The sequence below is a fragment of the Acinonyx jubatus genome, chromosome X, assembly GCF_027475565.1.
Source record: "Acinonyx jubatus isolate Ajub_Pintada_27869175 chromosome X, VMU_Ajub_asm_v1.0, whole genome shotgun sequence".
Classification (NCBI taxonomy): domain Eukaryota; kingdom Metazoa; phylum Chordata; class Mammalia; order Carnivora; family Felidae; genus Acinonyx; species Acinonyx jubatus.
The window spans coordinates 84,509,091-84,530,340 of record NC_069389.1 but is presented as its reverse complement, the minus strand read 5'-3'; the positions used below and the strand labels follow the sequence as shown (position 1 = coordinate 84,530,340).

The 21,250-nt window shown below is 41.0% G+C and overlaps 1 protein-coding gene across 3 annotated transcripts in view; it reads left to right on the top strand.

Annotated features, from left to right (window-relative positions):
• The first annotated feature begins 560 nt into the window (after positions 1-560).
• MORC4 (MORC family CW-type zinc finger 4) overlaps positions 561-21,250 on the top strand; it is a 51,539-nt gene continuing 30,849 nt past the window's right edge. For 2 of the 3 annotated variants that reach the window (XM_053201507.1, XM_053201506.1), the window contains exons 1-9: positions 561-959; positions 1,054-1,126; positions 6,784-6,916; positions 12,612-12,827; positions 13,947-14,093; positions 16,579-16,711; positions 17,021-17,149; positions 18,997-19,116; positions 20,514-20,614. In XM_053201507.1, the coding sequence (XP_053057482.1) occupies positions 858-959; positions 1,054-1,126; positions 6,784-6,916; positions 12,612-12,827; positions 13,947-14,093; positions 16,579-16,711; positions 17,021-17,149; positions 18,997-19,116; positions 20,514-20,614 (1,154 nt within the window). In that variant the 5' untranslated portion in view covers positions 561-857. The remainder of the gene's footprint in view (positions 960-1,053; positions 1,127-6,783; positions 6,917-12,611; positions 12,828-13,946; positions 14,094-16,578; positions 16,712-17,020; positions 17,150-18,996; positions 19,117-20,513; positions 20,615-21,250) is intronic. The other variant, XM_053201508.1, reaches the window with a different exon arrangement.

The following is a 21,250-nucleotide window of genomic DNA, read 5'->3' as shown; positions in this document are numbered from 1 at the left end:
CTCACATTACACAATATGTTGTAACTTCTTGTTTCTTTAGTTCCTTCATGAATATTTTGCACATCTATAAATATTCATCTACAAACATGGCCTTTAAGATCTGCATAGTATTCCATTTCATGGGCACTCCATAAATTAACCAATACCGTATTTTGGAGCATTTAAGTGCATCCCATTTTTTTTTCTTTTATAAACAGCCGCCCCCCCCCCCACACACACACACTTGAAAAGCTTTGAAGATGATTTGCCAATTGCGTTCCAGAAATTTCTGGGTGCTTCTGGAGGCACTGGAGCCAGAGGAGTCAGAATGCTTTCCCATCACGCGAGCCTGCTATCTTCCCAGATAGCAAAACTGCAGTCTTTAGAACTTGAAAGACTTGTCTTATCCTGCCCGTTAGTCATGCAGCCTAACTGGGACTCTGTTCCAGAAATCCCTACATCCTCTCTCTTCCCTTGCCTCATTCCCGCCCCTCCCCGCCCCCCCCCCCCCGCGCTTTCCCGCTCGGCGGCCTGGCCTATGGCAAACGCCAAGAATTAATTAGGGGCGGGGATCAAGGAGCGGCTGTCAGGAGGTCGCCATATTTCCGTACGGCCCTGAGGCCGCCCCGGCGGGCAGTCGGTCGGTCGGGAGAGGTGCTGACAGGGCGGGGCCGCCGCTCTGCTCCGCCGGCCTCACCCCTCCCGCCCGGGACAGGTGGCTGGAGCGCGCCCCGCCCCCGCCAGCTGCGGGTGGGAGCGAGGGAGGGCCAGCCCCAGACGGCCGCCACCAGCTGCGAGGGGGAGTGAGTGAGGGCCAGTCCGGGACTGCCGGGCGAGGAGTCCGGCGGCAGCAAGCGAGTATCGTGGCGGCCAAAAAAATGCTCCTGTACCGAGGGGCCCCCGCGGGCCCTGGCGCGCCGGGCAGCGCGCTGGCCCGGCCGGGCGGCGGCCCGCAGGCCTTTGGGATCCGCCTGAGCACGGTAGGTCGGGGGCCCGAGGGGCTGCGGGGGGGCGCGCGGGGAGGGCCCGGCGGGCCGAGGCCTCACGCGGGACGGGACCTTCTCTCGCCCCCAGATGAGCCCCCGCTACCTACAGAGCAACTCCAGCAGCCACACGCGACCCTTCAGTGCCATCGCGGAGCTGCTAGGTGAGTGGCGAGGGCGGGCCTGGCCGCGATAGCCTGAGGCAGCGGTGCCAACGTGGTACCGTGGTCGCGAGAGGAATGTGCGGAGCCGCGCGGGGCGGGCCGGGGCTGGGGTGGGGGCGTCGGGACCGGCCCCGACCCCGCAGGCGGAGGGGGACGGCTCTCGCCAGGCGTGGGGGTGGGGGGCGAGGTCCAGCGAATAAAGCTCAGGAAACAAGGTGTGCCGGAAGAGTTAGGACTCCCTTGTGCGTTTTCTTTCTGGTTCGTGATGTTCCGGGCACTTTAGGATAGCTTAGTTAATAATCAAAACGTGATGCATAAAAATACAGGGCCCTGAGGCAGCTGGGCTCCGCAGGCACTGGCGACCGGCGGAGGGCGCCAAGTTAGCAGAGGGGCATTGCGGAGGACCCGGTAGGGTCCTGAGGAAAGGTCTGGAAGACGGAGTTCTTCAACTTTTGGGACCAGGGAATCTGGGAATGATGGGACATCCCTTAAGAGATGACACGAGTGCATTTGGCTCCCTGCGACTGCGGAGGGCTGGGTCCGTGGTCCACGAGCGCCCTCACACCGCTGGAATGAATACTGAGCACTTAACCTCTCGCTCCACCGATGTTTGCTTTTAAAGCGTTTTCAGTTGATCCCTTGAAGCCAAGTACATCAGCTTTTGCAGTAGTGTGCTAAATACTGTGTGGAAAGCAAAGAAGAAAGGCATTCCCGGACCAAATGCAGCACACAGAGCACATTGTAAATATTTCAGAAATTGAAAGAAGGGAGAGACGTTTATGGGACAAGGTAGCACGGTACAAAATCTTGAAAGTGGTTTCAAAGCTTGCTAGATGAACCCCAGCCTCTACTTAAAGCAATTGCTTTAACCCAGATTTTAAAACCCAGATTTTAAACACCAAATCACAACTCTTTGTGGTAATATTACTAATAGGAAAAAGAGGAGAGCAAAATGTTAACTGGTAGCCCAAAGCTTTCATTTTAGGTGTTCCTTCAATAGGGTTTTCTTCTCCACTTATGTATTAATTTTCTAGTGAATCATTCATCCGGTGAATATTTATTGAGCACACACTGTGGGCAAGGCCACTGTGGTAGGTACAAAAATGAGCACAGCACAGACTCCCTTTTCTAGTAGGGGGAGATAAAACATGTCCAGGAGGTTTATGCTTTGTATAACAGCAAAACAGAAAGGGGTGCATCAGCAAAGATCCACACCTCGAATGCTGTGGGAGTTCAGAGGAAGGAGGGATGACTTCCAGCTCACCAGGAAGAGGAGGGTTAGGAAAGGCTTTGTAGAGGTGGTGACATTTGAGCTGAGATTTGAAGGATCGGGACATGTGGATATGGATGTGGGGAGGGAAGGGCATTCCAGGCAAAAGGAACAACTGTGTGAACAAAAGCATGAAGAATATTGAGTAGTTGAGTTTAATTAGAGCAGGGAGTTTACAAGTAGTCAAAACTGTCTGTCGTTAGAGAGCTGATAAAGAGCCTTCACAAATACATTTGTAACTTTACCCTCTGAAGTCAACGGCCTTATTATAATTAATATTAGTACTGTCATTACCATCCTTATTATCCTCATCCTGCAGATGAAGATACAGAAGCTCAGAATTTAATGGACTTTTCCAAGGTTGTAGGTCTAGTAAGTGGCAGATCCAGGACTCAAGCCCAGGTCTTTTTGCTCCAAGTACCAAGTAGATAATAAGGTTAGAAAAGGCAGACTAGGACCAGGATGTGACTGGGAGGCCCAGGTATTGGGCCTTTTAGTCTGAAGTTTTCTGAGCAGGGGAAAGTCATGAGCAGAGCTGTGCTGCAGGAAAGTTAATCTTACAGCCAGGTGAAAGATGGATTGGAGAAGAGAGTCATGGCCTTCAGAGACTAGTTAGGAGGTTAACGTGATAATCCAGATGAGAGGATTTCTGTAAACTAAGAAACTGACAGTGGGACCATAAATAGGAAGATGGGGGAGAGTTTAGAGATGCATGGGGTAAGAGAGTGAGAGACAAACCAGGATTTTTGAATTTCACATTTGAGGTCCTTTGGATGCTGGTGCTATATATGTGTATGTGTATGTGTGTGTGTGTATATATATATACACACACACACACAGTAAAACCTTGGTTTGCGAGCATAATTCATTCCCAGAACATGCTTATAATCCAAAGCACTCGTATATCAAAGTGAATTTCAAGAACCATTGGTTCAGTTGTGATCATGTGACGATTGGCTGCACGAACTACTTGTAAGACATCGCTCATTTATCAAGTTAAAATTGATTAGAAATGTTTGCTTGTCTTGTGAACACTTGCAGAACAAGTTACTTGCAATCCAGGGTTTTACTGTATATGGAACAGAGGAAGAATAGGCTTGTGTTGGTGGGTAATGACCTTAATTTTAGACAAGAATGCTTTTAGATACATGCAGGATGTCTGTAGGGCAGCAGCTTGGCCCTGGCGACTTTGCAAGAATCCACATAGGTTGTCCTCCTGGAACAGGAGAGGATGGGAGGCTTGTGAAGTGCAGACCTAAAGTCCCCTCCCACTTTCCATCTTATCTGTCCCAGAGAGATTATCCTGGGACAGTTTCCCATTGCCTCCCAGGCTCTGATGAGATGCGAGGCTTCATTTAGATAGAATGCTTTCTTTTAGAAGACCAGGGGTTGGGTGGACCAGGTTAAAGGATAAGATAGATTTCCCTGGGATCTGGTTTCTCATGCTCTTGCCTCAGTGGGGGCAAGGAGAGGTAGAGATAGGGTTTCCCTCCCACTCAGGGTAGCATTGGGCCAGGTTAGGAGAGACAAGACTCCTTGGGATCTGGTAGCATGCAAGCTTGTCTGGGCCATGTTGGGAGTTAAGACATCCCAGGGTCTGGTACTGCCTCTCTTGCCTGAGTGGCGGGCAGGGGGAGGGGAGCAGGGGTTCTCTCACTGTCCTGCCTGTGCGTTGGCCGGGTGGGCTGGGATATCCTGTGCAACGTGTTGATAAATTTTTGGAAGGTGAGACAGCAAGAGGTTGGATTGAAACCAGCCACCAGATTGGTGCCATATTCTTATAAGGTCATTTGCTGAGGCTCACTATTATAATGTCATTTGTTGAGACCAAGGGAAAGTCCACTTCAAACTGAAAATAAGGGTAAGCTGTGCTAACTGCTGCCTGCTGTTGTCTTGTTCCCTGCTGCGGGAGCTGACCCTGGCCTCGTGTGTGCCCCTTCCTCCCCGGACTCCAGAAGCCTCTAGCCAAGGAGATAAGATATCTAGCTGCTCCTGGCAGCTACCTTGTAACCCCCAAAATGCTTGTGTTAAAACTCTTTGGTATGTCCCTGTAAAAAAAAAAAAGCATCTAATAAAGTTTGGGCAAAATGCGCAGGAAACAGCAAAGAAGTCAAAGTGATTTTGTGAGAAGCCCGTGTTGATTCATTGAATGTGCTGTTATATAAACTTGGAATTGATACGTGTGACGTGTTTGAACTGTGAATGTTCATAAAGTGTTAGGAAAACTTCCTCCTGTGTTCAAAGTTTGCAAAATAGAAATGATGCCCAGTTGGTTGACAAGGTAAAGGTATCCATCTCAGTGATCCTGGCTTCCTGCCAGCAAGAGTGACTGATAAGTCCCAGAACAATTCAGGGCCTGCTTGCCAAGTAGTTTCTTGAAACAATGTGGGCAGCTTCACAATGCTGAATCCTTTTGTCATTTAAAGAAAAAACTGTTGCCTCTTACACAAAGTAAAAGACTGTATTTATGATAAAGCCTCTATTGCACATCAAACTTCCAATTCTGCCAAAAGTTGGCCCACTTGATCTACCACATGACACAAGGCTTTGGCCCTACCTAGTCCTTAAAGATTGACTATCAGACCTCATAACTCCCTTCTGGGGCTAATGGTGATGGCTTACAGCTGTTAAGACTTATGCTGGTTACAGTTAATGACTTTTATCAATGGCACAGGCAACACCATTATGACCCTTGAAATTAATCTGCGTCTTGTTTTATTTGATGGCCATGACACACATCTAAGTGTAGCTTAAACTGTTAATTATATTACAAAAATTGATATTTTGAGTATGAGTAATATTTCTCTTGCTTATAAGATATGTTCCCAGTGGAGAAATGCCATGATTTGAACGGTGGTAGTGGGACAGGTATACAGCCAGGACCCCACCTGGCTCTCTCAGCCTAGCCATGTGGTATCAGTAAGGATGCCAGGGAGAGGGAAGGGGGCTGGAAGGGTTAGTCTCTGTCTTGATTAAAGAGCTAGTAGGGACAGGAGTGCTTAGGGAGCCCATCCAACAGATTGTACACACTGCCCTCCCTCTCGGGCCAGTGAGCCCTAATGAGACTAGTTCTACAGTACATGTGTCAGTGACCACCAGTTATGTGAACTGGTGCCTGTGGCAGAAAGAAGTGGTTTCTAGGGGCGCCTGGGTGGCTCATTTAAGTGTGTGACTCTTGATTTTGGCTCTGGTCATCATCTCAGGGTTCATGAGTTCAAGCCCCGTATCAGGCTCTGAGCTGGCAGCGTGGATCCTGCTTGGAATTCTCCCTCTCTCTCTCTCTCTCTCTCTCTCTCTCTCTCTCTCTCTCTCTCCCTCTCCCTCCCTCCCTCCCTCTCTCCCTCTCTCTCCCTCCCTCCCTCCCTCTCTCTCCCTCCCTCCCTCTCTCTCCCTCCCTCCCTCTCTCTCTCCCTCTCCCTCTCTCCCTCTCTCCCTTTCTCCCTCCCTCTCTTCCTCCCTCTCTTCCTCTCCCCCTGTGCGTGGGTGCTCTCTCTCTCTCTAAGTAAATAAACTTTACAAAATTTAAAAATAGAAAGAAGTGGCCTCTAGACATTGATACCCCCTGCAGTTTTAGACATGGTACATATGTTAGAATATGGCTATATCTGCTGTCTCCTGAGTCTTAAATGATTAGCCCATTATGAAGACCTAACTGGGGAGGAATCGCAAAACGTTCCATATAATTTTTTTTCTGCTTAACTTCTGTGTTCTCTATTTGATGAGGGTTGGTCAGCTTCACCTTTAAGACTATTACAGAGTGCTTAAGCAGAATCACTCTTCTCTAAGCACGCTTGTTACCCTCACTGGAATCTAGCCCAGCAATTAAATGTTTCAATTTGAACTTCTCTTTTAGTGCTCCTTAGGTGGTAAACAGGGATGGTGTTAATATCTGTATTCTTTAACAGAGGACGTGATGTCAAAAAGTAGAAAATAAAACATTCACAAATGCACTGTACTGTGTAGAGCGTGCATCTATTTGTATACATTGCACACTCAGCTGTTCTCCATAGCCACCCTTTACTATACGTGTTCATGAGCAGTAAAGTGGCTAAAAGATAAGAAAGAAGTAGTAAGATGAAATGGAGCAAAATGCTTTGTGTATAGGAGTTGTTTTTCCCACAGACCCAGAAATGTTAAAGGAGAAAGGCAGATTGTAGCTCATTCATTATATGAAATCTAGAAATCAGCTTCATAACCCCATCTGCAGCCATGTCTCTCGTTCCCTGTAACTTAGTAAGCACACTACCATTAAAGTTCCCTGCCTACCTTTGGGAACATCCACATGAGGGGAATAAAGGATAGTTTCTTTGTCTTGGGGCACTGACGTAGAGATTTGACGAAGTACTAGAAAAAGGGATCTAATATCACAGATTTCTACCTTTTGCAGATAATGCTGTAGATCCAGATGTATGTGCCAGGACGGTCTTTATAGATGTCGAGGAGGTCAAGAACAAATCTTGTTTGACCTTTACTGATGATGGATGTGGGATGACACCTCATAAACTACACCGAATGCTCAGGTAAACATGTCTTCATTCTTTTTCTCTTGTCTTGAGTTTATGAACTCTATTTGAGGCTTAATAATTTTTTAAAGTATTTTAGTTTCCCTTTATTCATTCAACAAATATTTATTGAGCATATGTTATGTGCCAGGGCACTGGTGATGAAGTAGACACTATTCTTGCCGTCACAGAACTTACAGTTTATGGAGAATAGTAGAGTTTAACAAGGTCAAGGAGCAGGGGGTAAAGGAGGAGAGTTCAGGCAGAGAACAGCAAATAATAAAGACCTAAAAGGCCTTCACTGGTCTGAGACCTCCTCCAACTTATTTTAACCTGAACTCACTCTTAGATCAGAAGTATTAGAGTTGGGATGATTTGCGGATTCGAACCATGAATGTGCCTGGGTATAATCAAGCCCCATGAAAGATAACTAGAAGGCGTTGGTACACATAACCTTCAGGAAGTTTTGTAGTAGAATTGCAAAATTAGGGAATTTCCTTTTCTGACTGCTAAAGCTGGTGATAGAGATTTCTGTTGCCACTCTCCATTCATTTAATTACCTTAAAAGGTTTGTAGCTGAGAATGAGTTTGTACTTATCTTCACATATCACTTAGTGAAAGATGAGTGTTTCCTCAACTCCTTCCTTCTCTCTTCATTTTTAGCAGATGAGGTTAATTACTCTCCATGTGGCTTCCTGAACTAGTGTGTGAAACATAAGTAACAATGGAAGAGGGGTTCTGTGGAGGAGGGAAAGGGTTCTGAACTATAAAAATGGAAAACGTTCATTTGGTTGTAGTTCTCTTTAAAGGTATTCTAATTGTGTAACCCTATTTATAGGAAATCCCTTTGATCCATCGAAAAAAAATGAAATTTGGGCACTAACCAGTTAATATGTTATGTTTTACCACTCAGCAGTCTGTGTACCTTGTGTCTCAGACCCTTATAATTAGAAGAATATTCAAGGAAAGCTAGAAGTGAGATAAAGATGTGGCCAGTATGTTGGTGAAGGTGTGGAGTTGGCCCACTCTTTTAATTTTTAGCATTACTTTTATCTCCTAAAGTTAATATTTTATATTAAGAAAAATACAGTGTTAGATGGGCTGGAACCAAAACATTTCTAATTATGTATGTATTTGCTTTTTTTCTAAAATCACATATTTTCTTTTTTTAAGCTTATTTATTTGTTTTGAGAGATACAGAAATAGTGTGAGCAGGGGAGGGGCAGAGAGAGAAGAAGAGAAAGAGAATCCCAAGCAGGCTCCGCACTGCCAGCTGTGCAGTCTGATGCAGGGCTCAAACCCATGAACCATGAGATCATGACCTGAGCCAAAACCAATAGTCAAATGTTTAACTGACTAAGCCACCCAGGTGTCCCATAAAATCACGTTTTTTTCTTTTTTTAAATTATTTTAAATTTTTCATTTTTAAAATTAAAAAAAAATTTAATGTTTATTTTTGAGAGAGAAAGAGAGAGAACGTGAGTGGGAGAGGGGTAGAGAGAGAGGGAGACAAAGAATCTGAAACAGGCTCCAGGCTCTGTAAGCACAGAGCTCCACCCGGGGCTCAAACTCACAAACTGAGAGGTTGTGACCTGAGCCAAAGTTGGACACTTAACCGACTGAGCCACCCAAGTGCCCCCACATATTTTTTTAATAACTCCTTCCCACCACACTTTATCCTAGTGACATGGGTGTCAAAGAGTGGACCCAGCAAATCTTAACCACCTTCTATTTTGTCTGTGGAACCACATCTATGAAAGTTGGTGCTTATAGTTACAAGGCAAGAGAAGGGAAGAGGATGGTTTCAAAGTAATTGCAACAATTTTTGTTCCAGATTCATTCAACCAATTTTTACTGAGCACCTACGTGAAAGTCACTGGAGATAAAGTGGTGAACCAGACTCTAGACGTGATCCTTGCTCTCAAGGGGCTGACTGACAGTCTAGTGAGAACGCTAGAAAAGAATTGACTAGTGATACAACTAAATAGGTTATCTCACCTAGTGGTAAGTGCTGTGAAGGAAGAATACAGTTTCTATGAGAATATATAATGGAGTGATCTAATCTAGTCTAGGGAATTAAAAAAGGCTATCCTGAAGACATGGCATTTGAGTTGAAATATGAAGGATGAGTATCATCCATTCATAATACTGTTCCCTCCCCAAGGAATAAAACAGCAAAACAGGCAGAAACTTACTTAGCGATAGCATTTTTGGCATTATCACACCAAATATGTTTCCCACTAATCTGAACTGGGCAATTGTTCTTCATACTTAAAAAATTAATTTTAGGGGATTTTAATGAGTCCTGGATTAATGCATAGTATATGTACCAGATTTTATTTGTGATTATATCTTAAAACAAACTTGAATGAGCTGGGAGGTCCCATTTATTTATTTATTTATTTATTTATTTCAACATTTATTTATTTTTTTGGGGACAGAGAGAGACAGAGCATGAACGGGGGAGGGGCAGAGAGAGAGGGAGACACAGAATCGGAAACAGGCTCCAGGCTCTGAGCCATCAGCCTAGAGCCTGACGCGGGGCTCGAACTCACGGACCGCGAGACCGTGACCTGGCTGAAGTCGGACGCTTAACCGACCACGCCACCCAGGCGCCCCAAAGGTCCCATTTATTTAAAAGTTCTTGCAGTCCAATCCTAACTCCTAGCCATGGATTCCACTCACCATAATTTGATTATAAATAATTGAACTTTAGAGGTAGCTTTGGAAATTATTCAAGAATGTTCATTTTTCTGGATTTGGTTAGGGACATATTACTTTTGCATAATCATAGAGGTAATTTTACAAAAATGATTAAGCCCACTGAAATTCTATTTGACCTGTATAACATTTTTAATAATCCTATTCACGTTTTTCAATTCTTCATGCCACCCTTCCTGTTTCCAGTCTAATAAAATAGTTCTGTAACTGCAGCAACAGTTTCTCCCATAAATACAGAATTCCAGTGAAAATCAAATTAAGAAGGAACAGCCTATCATTAAATTCCTTTAAAGTCCACAGTGAATTCTCTTTAGCTTCTGGGGATAGTGTGAACCAGCTAGTCTGTATGTTCAGCTACCTTTTTCAGCAAGGTAGAAAACCTCTTTCAAAGGTCAAGGATTAAAAACAGCCACAGATCCATGGATTAAAGGTATTTGCTACCTCTGCTCAGAAGTGCATTTCCTAGCAGGTCTGTTCTAAAACAACAGCCAAAGAATAATAATGTGCTTATTAGCAGCCTTCCATTCTTTTCTCTTACCTATTTTACATCACCAGTATGTCTAGGAAACAGCAGTGCCTGACTTTGTATGTCCACGGATTTGCTGAGGTTTGTTTCATTGGTCAGAGTCTCAATTGGAATTTCTCTCTTCAGATTGTAGAGTCTTGACATTTTAAGGAACTCGGGAGCAAGCTGCTGTCTTCCTGGATTCCACTCAAAAAGCTGGTATCCAAGCCCCCTTGGTGTGTAAACACTGCTGTCTCTCACATGAAAGGGTAGAACAGGACTTACTTAAGGAAGCCACCTAAGCCAAGAGATATCTGGAAAATCAGTGTGCTACACCAAACGATATAAAATTCAGCCCTACAGTTCTGTTCTTCATTGTGAGGGCTTTTCTACTCGGTAGTTATTTGATTGGTATCTGGCAGTCATTCTGCAATTTTCAGTTAAATAGAATACCTAACATGGGAATATAAATAGAATAATGGAACACATAGGATGGGTTAAGTGGAACAAAACAGCAACAGCAACAACAAAATCCTGAGTTTCTCATTTTTCTTATCCTTTTCCATGTCTGGTTCTGGCCTTGGGCTATTACTTATCTTCTCACCTTATGTAGTCATTTGGTCTCTCCAAACTAAGTAACATGAGGAGGATTTATACTTTACAAAGGGAAAAAGAGATGATAGATGGCAGAAGATGCAGGAATGGCTAGGAAATTAAGGGGATTAATATAGTCTCTGTTTTCACCACTTTCTCTTAACCACCAATTTGAAGCTTTTGTGGCATTAGATATTTAAGTCCAGATAGAGGTTAAGTCCATTAGAGGTTTAAGTCCAGATAACCATATAGATTCACTCCATGTGGTAGGTAAGATTACTGTTTATGCAGAGCCCTGAATTTTAGTTACAACATTCGATCTGAAGTTGAGGTAGAGGATAGCACGGGACGGTTCTTAGAAAGACTTCTAGAGTTAAAGTTAAGGTTTGAACCCTACTTTATAACTTAAAATACATTGCACAGACAATGTGTAATTTAATCCTCCTGATGACGCCATCTTTTCTAGGCCATTCTTAGACAAGAGGATTAGGAATGCCTGAATTTTACCAGCTTCTATACATTTTATTTCCTGGCATACTAAGGCCCGTAACTACAGAAACTCAATGATCTTTTGGTGTCTTCAAAGGAACTGCTGCCCTAGAAGTTACCTTTTTCTGTGGTTAGATTTATTTGTAGGATATACAAACCTCTTATGAAGCTAGGAGGACGTGTTGGTATTATTGTTTAACACTTTGAAAGAGAAAATTAAAAGGTAGTCCCCTTTCTTAAGGAGTAAGCACAAACCGCAGCCTTCAGGAAGTGGAAACTAGGTACCTCAACCCTGCTCAAAAGAGTAAGAGCCAAGGCCAGCCTGCTCACCCATGGCAGATAGAGTGTCCATTGACGTTGGAGAAACATCTAATCTGTAATATATGAAATCCTTCCTTACAATGCAAACCATGAAGGCAAGAGTCATGTCTTTCTTTTTAATTAACAGTTGTGTCTCCAGTGCTCAGTACAATGCCCAGCACATAGTAGTAGGTACTCAGTAAATATTTGCTGAATGAATGGTAGCGTACAACATTGTATCTGGAGAGGAGCAATCCTTAAAATTAGTTTTATTTGTGGTGAGAGAAAGCATATGAAGAAGCCAGTAGTCATTTTCTAGGTTTCATGTCTTCAATAATTTTTTGTTTCTGTTACTTTGTCATGTATTTTGAGTGGAGAATATAAGAAAGGGAAAGAATCTGGCTTCAGAGATTGTTGAGGTGACTCAGTGAAAGGCCCTTAATAAAACATGAGAGACTTTACACTGCAGCTGTTTGCTGATATTCAGCGGCAGAACTACCTATTTTTATCCCTTGGCCACATTCCAATGACCTGTCCCAGCAGATGGAGCAGAGGGTAAGAATTGGAAGAGTTATCCTTTCGGTGGAGAGTTGAAACTGTTAAGATATGTAACCTCTGACTTACAGATCTCTAGCGGGTGATATAACCAGGTTAGGGGATGCCTAGTCTAGTACTTCTGACCAGTGCCACCATCTGTTACTTTTGTTACCCTCTCTAGGGGGTACTCTGAGATAACCCCCTTTCCACCTTACCCTAACTTTACTATTCGCAATCAGAACCACTTTGTCTGGGCAAGAAAGGCAGCTGCCCATGGCCTTCTCCAGTTCTCTCTGTTACCTTTACATTTGTAAAGTGTGACTCCACTGTGGTGGAGGTGTCTGTGTACCCACAAACCACACAGGAGAATCAGTGCTATTACCTCACAGTAATTTCTTAGGTTTTCCACTTAATAGTTTTGCCCACAAGTACCAAAAGGAAGAAAGCAGGAGTGAACTTTTCTAAGTATTTTGAATTTGCAAGCCATTCTGTTACCTATCTTAGGATGTTTTTTTACTTTTCTGAATTCTTTTTTTTTCTGATTTCTGTTTTCTTGTGTAATTACAGCTTTGGCTTTACAGATAAAGTAATAAAGAAGAGCCAGTGTCCCATCGGGGTCTTTGGTAATGGTTTCAAGTCAGGCTCCATGCGACTAGGAAAGGACGCTCTTGTCTTCACCAAGAATGGGGGTACTCTCACTGTTGGACTCCTATCACAGACCTATCTGGAATGTGTCCAGGCACAGGCAGTTATTGTACCAATTGTTCCATTCAATCAAAACAATATCCTTTCTGGAAATGGAGAATGTCGGTTAAAAACGAGTCTGATCTGACCGTTAATGATACAAACCTCTTTTCTTCAGCTCAAATCCAGCTATCAAAAGTTTTCATATTTCTTTTTTTAATGGTTATTTATTTATTTATTTATTTATTTATTTATTTAGAGAGCGTGCGTGCGCACTCATACACACATGCGTGCGGGAGGGGCAGAGAGAGAATCCCAAGCAGGCTCTGCACTGTCATCCTGGCCGGAGGAACCATGAGATGATGACCCAAGCTGAAATCAATAGTAGGAGAGTAGGAAGCATGGAGGCTCAACTGACTGAGCCACCCAGGCACCCACAAGAGTTTTCATATTTAAAGAGATATTCAAGTATCTTAAATTTAACTGGAATTTCACCCTATTAAGTACTTTTAAAATAATTGTACTGTTGATAGAATGTTAGAAATGTTTTTATTGTATTAAAATGTCCATTGTTTTGAGATTTGATTTAAATAATCTCTCACCCCCACCCCCACCCCACCTCTCTCTTGGTAAAGTTCCCAGGGCCTTCTCTGTTTCCCCTAAGGGTAGTTATATTTGCATCATACTCCTAGAAACTATTAGCTTATCTGATTGCAGAATGGCTCATTTCCCTACATCTAGATAAGCTGTTTTTTTTCTTTTTATTAGACAACAGGTTGTTTTGATCCAAGCAGTATAGCAGTAAAGTTTGAACTTCTTATTCCCAGAGAGTCTAAAAATTCAGCCTTTCATGTTTCTTAGTCTTTGTTTACATTGTACCTTTGAAGGTGCAGTCTGCAGGGGTAACTGATTGGGTGTTTGTCTCTACAACCTTTCTCCATGTTCCCCCTTTCCTTCCTTCTGTAGCAGTAATGCCTGTGCTTTTCATGCTTTCCCTCTGTATGTCCATGTTTTGTCTAAACATGCAACCCCAAAGGCAGATCTTCCGAATTGATAACTTCTAATGACATTTCTATTATAAAGAGGCTTTAATACGCTAATGTTATTTCAATCTGCATTGAAAATGTTTGACAGAGCTAATAGAGTATGTGGTATTTCCCAATTTAAAAAAAATATTTTTAAGATACTGATTTTTCTTTGACTATATTTGGTTTTACAAAAAATGATTATCACCGAGGATTCCTTGCCTAGCCTAGAAGCCATCTTGAACTATTCCATTTTCAACAGTGAAAATGACCTGCTGTCCCAGTTTGATGCCATCCCAGGCAAAAAAGGCACTCGTGTTCTCATTTGGAACATCCGCAGGTATAGTATTTCTAGGGTGATAGATTCAAATAAGCACAGGTAGTATGATGAAGCACATTTTAAGAAGTCTTCTTTAGAGAAGCAGAGTAGATAAATTTTGACATATTTGCATGTCATTGCATATTTTGCATTTACTTCCTTGGACGTTTGTAATAGTGGTTTTTACTGGTAAAATGTGGAGCTTGGTAAAGTGAAGACCTGCATATCCTGAGGCTATTGCCACAAATAATCAAGACAGTTCAGCATTATTCCAACATCTGGAGGATCCACTATAATTATTTTATATTCATGGGCATTGTTTTGAGATAGGATAATGATAGTTACTTTACATATTTGACAATTGAAATTAAGTATGAGAAACAAAAGTTAGAAAAGCACAACATGATCTTTAAAAATGATGACCTCTTATTTGTGCTTTCAGAGTAGCTGGATTAGAAGTATGAAAATCTTTGAAGCAGGTAAATTGGACCTATAATGTCAATTTAGCTTTAGGTCATGTGTTCAGAGCTAATAAAACCATCTAGAAATGCTCTAGGATACATCACCATCTGTTTAATCTGGTCATGTCAAGTAATACATTTAAGTGTCCACAAAAATCTAGAAGCCTTTTACATAAAATGGATATGATACTGGTATCTAATAGAACAGGCTATCAGATGTATTCATTCTTATTTTTCTCCTTAGGTCAAGTCTTTTGCCTCATTTCTTAGCTGGGTAAAACTATATAAAAACTATCATGGTTTATATAGACTGCTTTCAATTAAAAAGAAAAAAGATTGGTAATTTAGATCTTCTGCATCCTACTGGAAAAACTTTTAGTAATGACATTTATATAATAAAGGATCATTTTCCTGAGGTGTTTTAATGATTTAAACATAGTAAGGAGACTTGTTTCTTTGTACATTGTTTCTCAGTTATATGGTATTAGGTGTTATGTGAATAAAAGATTCTATGGTCAAGTAACTGTGGGGAAAACTGGCTTACACAAAGTTTACCATGTTGCTTTATTGATCGACTTCTCAGAGGCTTTAATATGCTAATGTTATTTCAGTCTGCATTGAAAATTTTAAGAGAGCAATATAGTATGTGGTATTTCCCAATTAAAAAAAAAAGTTTCTCCAGACCTCTTCCTTTTTTTTTTTTAATTTTCTAATGTTTATTTTTGAGAGAGAGACAGGGGGTGAGTGAGGGAGAGGTAGAGAAAGAGGGAGAGACAGAATCTGAAGCAGGCTCCAGGCTCTGAGCCATTCAGCACAGAGCCCGACGTGGGGCATGAACTCACAAACTATGAGATTATGACCTGAGCCGAAGTGGGACACTTAACCGACTGAGCCACCCAGGCGCCCCCAGACCTCTTTTCCATGAATGGTGAGAGGCAGGGAGGACAGGGAACTTCCTCAGAGTATGTGTTATAGTGGGGTGAGGTAGCAAGGATCAGGAATATCCTTGGAAAATCCAGAATATACTATTACAGTGAGGTGGGCTTTAGTACATACCATAATGGCTCTGGTACAGCCCTGAAGAAGGAGCTACAGTTTCAGCACATCGGCTCTGAGCTTGTGGAGCCTGAAGTATGAGGGGGAGGTATCACTAGAGCCTGAGGTGGCTCTGAGAACCAGGAATTGTTCCTCAATTTTATTCAGTCATATAACCCTTACTACTTTATTTCTTATTTAAGAGTATTTGGGGGAACTACTGTTCCACTGAACAAACTTTGGGAACTATTGTTCTGATAAAGATGTTTTCTCTATAACCCATCATATGTTTTTAGTTTTTTCCAGGAACAAAGATGGGTCTTGCCTTTTTACCCTGGCAGTTATTAGTGGTACAGTCCAGGGTCTTGGAATGGATCAAAGTTAAGTAGCCCAAAAAGGATTATGAGAAGAAGAAAGATCTTTATGAAAGGAATATGAATACTGTTATATTTAAGTGATAATTCCATAAATGATATAATAGAGGACTAGCAGATACATGCTGTTGCTATAGCAACCTTTTTCCCCCTCTAAGAAATAGGATTAGATCTGGGAAATCTTGGTATTTCATTATTCCTTATACTATTGCTGAAATTAGAAGCGGGTTTTGATTCATTCATCTATTAACATGGTTGGGGAAGATGCCGTTGAATGACCTACCCAGCAATACCCAGAAAGTTGTGATCTATTTTAAGATCCCACCGTGAGGATATCTGACATCCAGTTGATTTATCAGATCACAGACCTTCCCACCTTCCCTTTTTTTTTCTTTTCTTCTGTACTTGGCATCACCACTTCTATGAAATATAGTGAATTTGTTTAAACTGGGAATACGTCTCAAAATTGTGTGATCTTCAAACCAAGTAATTTGTAGTTACTTTGCACTGGTAGCCAGGGAAAGAAATAGGTATTTGAGTTTTGGCTCATATTGTTTCTTTTCTCTTGGGTTCCTAGTGCATTTTTGTCCTTTGGAGCCAGTATTTGTTAGATTGGTACTTGTCTCTTTTACCCAGAAATAAAGATGGAAAGTCTGAGTTGGACTTTGATACAGATCAGTATGATATCCTGGTATCAGACTTTGGCACAGACGAAAAAGAGACTGGTGGTGTTACCTGTGAGCTGCCAGAAACAGAGTATTCTTTACGGGTGAGTGAGGGTGGTTTTTCTTCAGCAATGAGAGGTAAGATTTCTTGTAACATGAAAACATTATAGAACAGGCCCTCACTTTAGTTAAGATGACTATCTCTTAACCCTGTGCTAGGATTCCTTTATCCCTGTCTCCACTGAATTTAGCTAATAGAGTCAATAGCACTTTAGTGTGGTGGTTGACATAAACAAGGTATAGAAACTAAGCCAACTCTTTACCCAGAATAGACCTCAGTCACTAGCAGTGTTTTATGAGGGTGTCAGTAGAATTGGCAATGTCATAATAATTTTCCCTTCACTGTTCCATAGGCATTTTGTGGTATTCTGTATATGAAGCCACGAATGAAAATTTTTCTGCGTCAAAAGAAGGTGACTACCCAGATGATTGCCAAGAGCCTGGCCAATGTAGGATATGATTTGTATAAACCTACCTTCACAGTATCCTTACAGCTGCATGAAGTTGACCTCTTCATTTCAGGATTAGATTCCCAAGTTGGCGTAGAAGAACAAAAGCCTTTCCTTTTCTAATTAAAAAAATGTGTGTTATAATACTAATCCTTTTACGGTATATTCTTTAAGAAGGTGATCTTTTTTTATTTTTAGAAGGTATTTCTTAAATGCCAATCTATGTACCAGTTTTATCAGAGACCATCTGGGAATTATTAAAATCATATAGCATCCTGAGATTTTGGAGATTCTGGAAATCTCTTTTTTCATAAGAAATACTTATTTAATTTTTTTCATATTTATTTTTGAGAGAGAGGGGGAGAGGCAGAGTGGGAGTGGGAGAGGGGCAGAGAGAAAAAGGGAGACACAGAATTGGAAGCAGGCTCCAGGCTCTGAGATGACAGAACACAGTCTTGCATGGGGCTCCAACTCATGAACTGTGAGATCATGACCTGAGCCAAAACCAAGTCGGACACTTAACCAACTGAGCCACCCAGGCACCCCTAGAGATCATTTTTTGAATTGGTAACAAAAGTAAATTTTAAGTTAACTCATTTTGACATGAAGATTTCTCAGTATTTGTTTTTAGGAAAATTTCAGTTTCTCTGTCTCCCCTTTGTCTTTCTCATTCTCTTATCTTCGTTTTTTAAATCAAATAGAATTGCTAAAAACACATCATTGTTCATTTTTTATGTGTCATATTTAGTCCACTTTATTTCATCTATCCAAGCTTGTTCACTTCTTCCCATGAAATATGTTACAACAGGACTATTCGTTGCCCTTTACCTTTAAAAGTGATTTTGTTCTTCATGCTTTTGCTTTCATTGTGTTTTGTGTGATTAGCAGGACTTACTTTATTGCTTATACAGTTGACTCTTAAACAGTGTGGGGGTTAGGGACACTTACCCCCTTCACAGTTGAAAGTCTGAGTATAACTTTTGACTTCCCCAAAACCTAATCACCAGTACCTTCTGTTGATGGGAGGCCTTACCGATAACATACACAGTTTACATATTTTGTATGATACTATATATTGCATTCTTACAGTAGTACCTAACTTTTTCTTTTTTGTGTCTTGGTACTTCTGAGCTACACAGCTCATTTTTGTCTGAGTTTTTAAAAATCATCACAAACCTCCAAAAATATTTCCAATATATTTATTGAAAAAAATCCATGTGTAAGTGGACCGGTGCAGTTTCAAACATGTGTTGTTCAAGCATCAACTATGATTGTGTGGATTTGTGTTGTACTAGCTATAACTCTTATCTTACCTAGCAGCCAACTGAGCAACTAGCAAGGGTTAAGACATGTTTTGTGATTATGAATTTTTAAACCACTGATGGTATTTTGGTGTATTTTCTTACTCTCTTTTCTATGCATATATTTATATATACATATTTTTAGATAATGCTTATTATTATATTCTAACATTTCCTAATCTTACCAAATATTTTTCAAGGACATAATTTTCAGAGGTGCATAATAGACCATGTGACTATACCAACATTTATTTAGTTATTTCCTTAGTGTCAAACATTTAAATTATTTATGTTTTTCTGACATAACTAGTTGATAAATCTCATAACCTTTATGGGCTTTCCTGACTGTCTCTCTAGGATAAATGTCTGGAAAGAGAATGACTTGGTCAAAGATTAAGAGTATTTTTAAAGCTGTTGGTACAGATTTTTTTTTAAATGTCCTCTGGAAAGTTATACTAATTTACATCCAATGGTATTTGATTTTTGTTTGTTTGTTTGGGTTTTTTTTGCTGTAACACAGTGCAAAAAGTTGTCTGCCAAATCCCCTGGTGTTTGTCTCCTTAATGATTTTCCTCTCAGAATAAGCAGGTGAAAATAACTTTTGGGTTCTCTTGCAAGAGTGATAACCAGTTTGGAGTAATGATGTATCATAACAACCGCCTCATAAAGTCTTTTGAGAAGGTGGGATGCCAGGTGAAGGTAAGTGGTTAATGTTTCTTTGTCATAGAAGTCTAAAACAAGGAGAACAAGGATTTAAAATTTGCAAAGGGCATAGACTCACTATAGGCTTTTACTCCCACCTTACAATGGCTGTTAAATCTGATCCCGGAACTCTGTTACCAGTGAGCTGGTGAGCCATCTTGTGTTAAAAAGCCCCTTCTACTTCTCATTCTTCACAGATGTTAATCAATCCAGGAACTTTACTGAATGCATTTTCTAGGTAGCTGTTGAGAAGAGAGAGAATTAGAACACCAGTGACTTTGGCATGTGTATCAGCTTATTAATGCTTTAAGGTAGCTCTTTTTTCTTGGGGAGACAACAAGGCCTAGTAGAAGGTGCATAAAATTTAGTGTTTGAGGACCAGGATTTGTGTTGTGGCTTTTCCACTTAAAAGCTGTATAGCTGTAAAAGCTTCACTAAATTGTTTAATTTCTCTGAGGCTCATTTTCCTTCCCTGTAAAACAGAAACAACAATAAATAATTTTACCTGCTCTGCCTGCTCCACAGCTTAAAGGCTTGAGAGACATAAATGGGATAAAGCATGTGAAAATACTTTATGAACTGAACTATACAAATATTACCATTGTCTTTAATGTTTTAATGGCAATTTAAAGTAGTAATATCCATAAGTATCCCATTTGTTCCTATTGTACAGATAGGATTATTAAACCACAAAGAATGAGAAGCCACTTTGTATTCTGCAGTAGGACAAAGTTCTGTAAGATCCAGGGTAGCTAGTTTACAGCTAAGCTGCTTTTTATTATTATATCATCTTTATATGTACAACTCATATTTATATGCCAGTCTAATTATACCTTGACTTTTTAAATTCAAAAATCTCTTGTATCAGCTTGTAGTTAATAACCATTGCAAGTCTGACTCCCTTTAGTAATTGTTTGGTAGCCTACCTAATGTATAAATTATTTATATGACTAGAGTGTGGTATTTACATAGCCTCCTTAAAATCATTTTTTCAGATGAAGTTTCATTTCCATTCTCTAGAGCAATAGTATATAGCCTTGATTTTTTGTAGCATTGTCATTCTTTGTTCAAAGGAAATCCTATGGCAATCCCATAATACAAAACTGATGGAAATGGAAGTAATGTGGGTGAAGCAGAGATGGCCATTAATCCCTGGAAAATCCCAGAGAATCTATGGATCATGTGAAAATCTCTGCCTTAGAATTTATCAGAGGTTCCAATTCGATTTAATTTTTTGCAGTCTATTGAAGTTCATTTTGAGTATTTCTCTAGATGATGTACTTTCCTTGCCTTTGAATGTTATGTAATGTTTCTATTGCTGTTTAAAATCAAAAGGAAATGCCTCATACAGTCAACAATAATGTAAATGTTGAAATTAATATTTTTCTTCTAAGCCAACTCATGGAGAAGGTGTGGGAGTGATTGGAGTCATTGAGTGCAATTTCTTAAAACCTTCCTACAACAAACAAGACTTTGAGTACACCAAGGAGTACCGGTGAGTCACTCCCGACCTGAGGTGTTTCTGATAGTTTATTCAGGTATGATTCTATTCTCTGAAACCTCTAAAATCATCTCTGAAAACCAGGCAGATAAGTTAACTTGAGAATTCTTTCCAGTCACTTTCCCAAGATTAGAGATAAAATATTTGTTTGTTTGTTTGTTTATTTTGAGAGAGAGAGTGAGAGAGAGTGCGCAGGGGAGGGGCAGAGAGAGAATACCAAGCAGGCTCCACCCTGTCAGTGCAGAGCCCCATGCAGGGCTCCATCTCATGACCGTGAGATCGTGACCTGAGCCGAAATCAAGAGTTGGATGCCTAAGCAACTGGGCCACCCAGGTGCCCCCAAAAGATTTTCTTGAAGCCAATGAACAGATTGAGAGGAAAACAGCAGGAAGGACATGTGTGTTTTCATGGAAGCATCTAGATTTCATAGGTAAGACTAAAAATGAATCGAAAAGGAATTTGACATTGGGGCTGAAGCAGCAAGGATATTGTTAGGAGACAAAAAAGGACTTGATAAAGCCAGGATTTAATAGTTTATTGTAAAACTTTTGGGGAGGGATGGATTGTTCATTCTTTCCTTCACCAAGTATGAGATATTTCCTAGGTGCCAGATACTAGAACATAGGAATG